At 63.2% G+C, this 974-nt stretch overlaps 1 protein-coding gene across 1 annotated transcript in view; it reads right to left on the reverse strand.

The window, feature by feature from the left end:
* Positions 1-974, reverse strand: part of TTLL10 (tubulin tyrosine ligase like 10) — a 14,002-nt gene that overhangs the window by 617 nt on the left and 12,411 nt on the right. Inside the window, 1 exon segment of the mRNA XM_024760264.1 lies at positions 355-458. Within this exon segment, the coding sequence (XP_024616032.1) occupies positions 355-458 (104 nt within the window).

Genomic DNA, 974 nt, shown 5'->3' on the forward strand with positions numbered 1-974 from the left:
CACCTTCTACCTCCAGATGCCCAGGTGCCCCATAGCCAACAGCACTCCAGACTCAGTTCCCTGCCCGCCTCTCCCTGGCAGCCCACACAGTTCTGGCAAGGACACTTTGGAGCCCGATGGGGGGGCTGGGTGGGGCTAGGAGAGGATCCAGATGGGGGTGTGAGGGTGTGGCCATCGCCCCTGGGGATGAATGAGTAGCAAGGAAACCTCATTTATTGAACTCCAGGCTCTTGGGGTAACCAGGCGCCCAAGAGCAGCAGACAGTCCAGGGCTTTGGGGGACCCCGGGGACGGAGGTCCAGTCAGGACATGCACTTCTTAGCCCACCACAGTCCCTGTGGGCCATTGCACGCACTCAGGGCCCAGGGATGATGGAGGCGGCAGGGACAGCTGCTCCCTGAGGATCGGGTCACCTCCGTAGACACCGCCTTGACCAGCAGGGGAACAGTCCCGCAGAGGCTGGAGGAGAGCTGGAAGGTCCTGGAGCAGCACTGCTGCCACCACGGGCCACATCGTGAGCCACAGGACAGCGTGGGCAGAGGCCCCGTGGGCAGGATGTGAGGAGGGGGTGGGAGAGGCCTCAGAGATGAGACATGGAGTCTAGAGGCCCCTCGGGCGAGTTAAGGGGGTGACACCGAGGTGACATGGCTGTGTAGTGTCCTGGATGCCAGCAAGGAAAGTGGTCCTGACCCCAAAGACACAGGCGTGGGTTTTACAAAGACCTGGGTGTGCTCTGCCCACCAGGAGGCCACCTCTCCCTGATGGAGATGGGTCTTCGGGCACAGAGCTGGCCAGCAGGCTGCAGAGGACGCAGTGCTGGGCTTGACCCCTCATGGAGAGACCACCAGACGCACTGGGAGGGGACTCAGTGTTCCCAGACCCCAGTCACCCAGTGACAAGTGTGCGCCTGGCCTGGGGACCCCACACTCTGGGCCACAGCAGCAGGACGACGAGGGGGTGCAGTGGTGGTGGGAG

The sequence above is a fragment of the Neophocaena asiaeorientalis genome, unplaced genomic scaffold (genome assembly GCF_003031525.2).
Source record: "Neophocaena asiaeorientalis asiaeorientalis breed wild unplaced genomic scaffold, Neophocaena_asiaeorientalis_V1.1 scaffold489, whole genome shotgun sequence".
Classification (NCBI taxonomy): domain Eukaryota; kingdom Metazoa; phylum Chordata; class Mammalia; order Artiodactyla; family Phocoenidae; genus Neophocaena; species Neophocaena asiaeorientalis.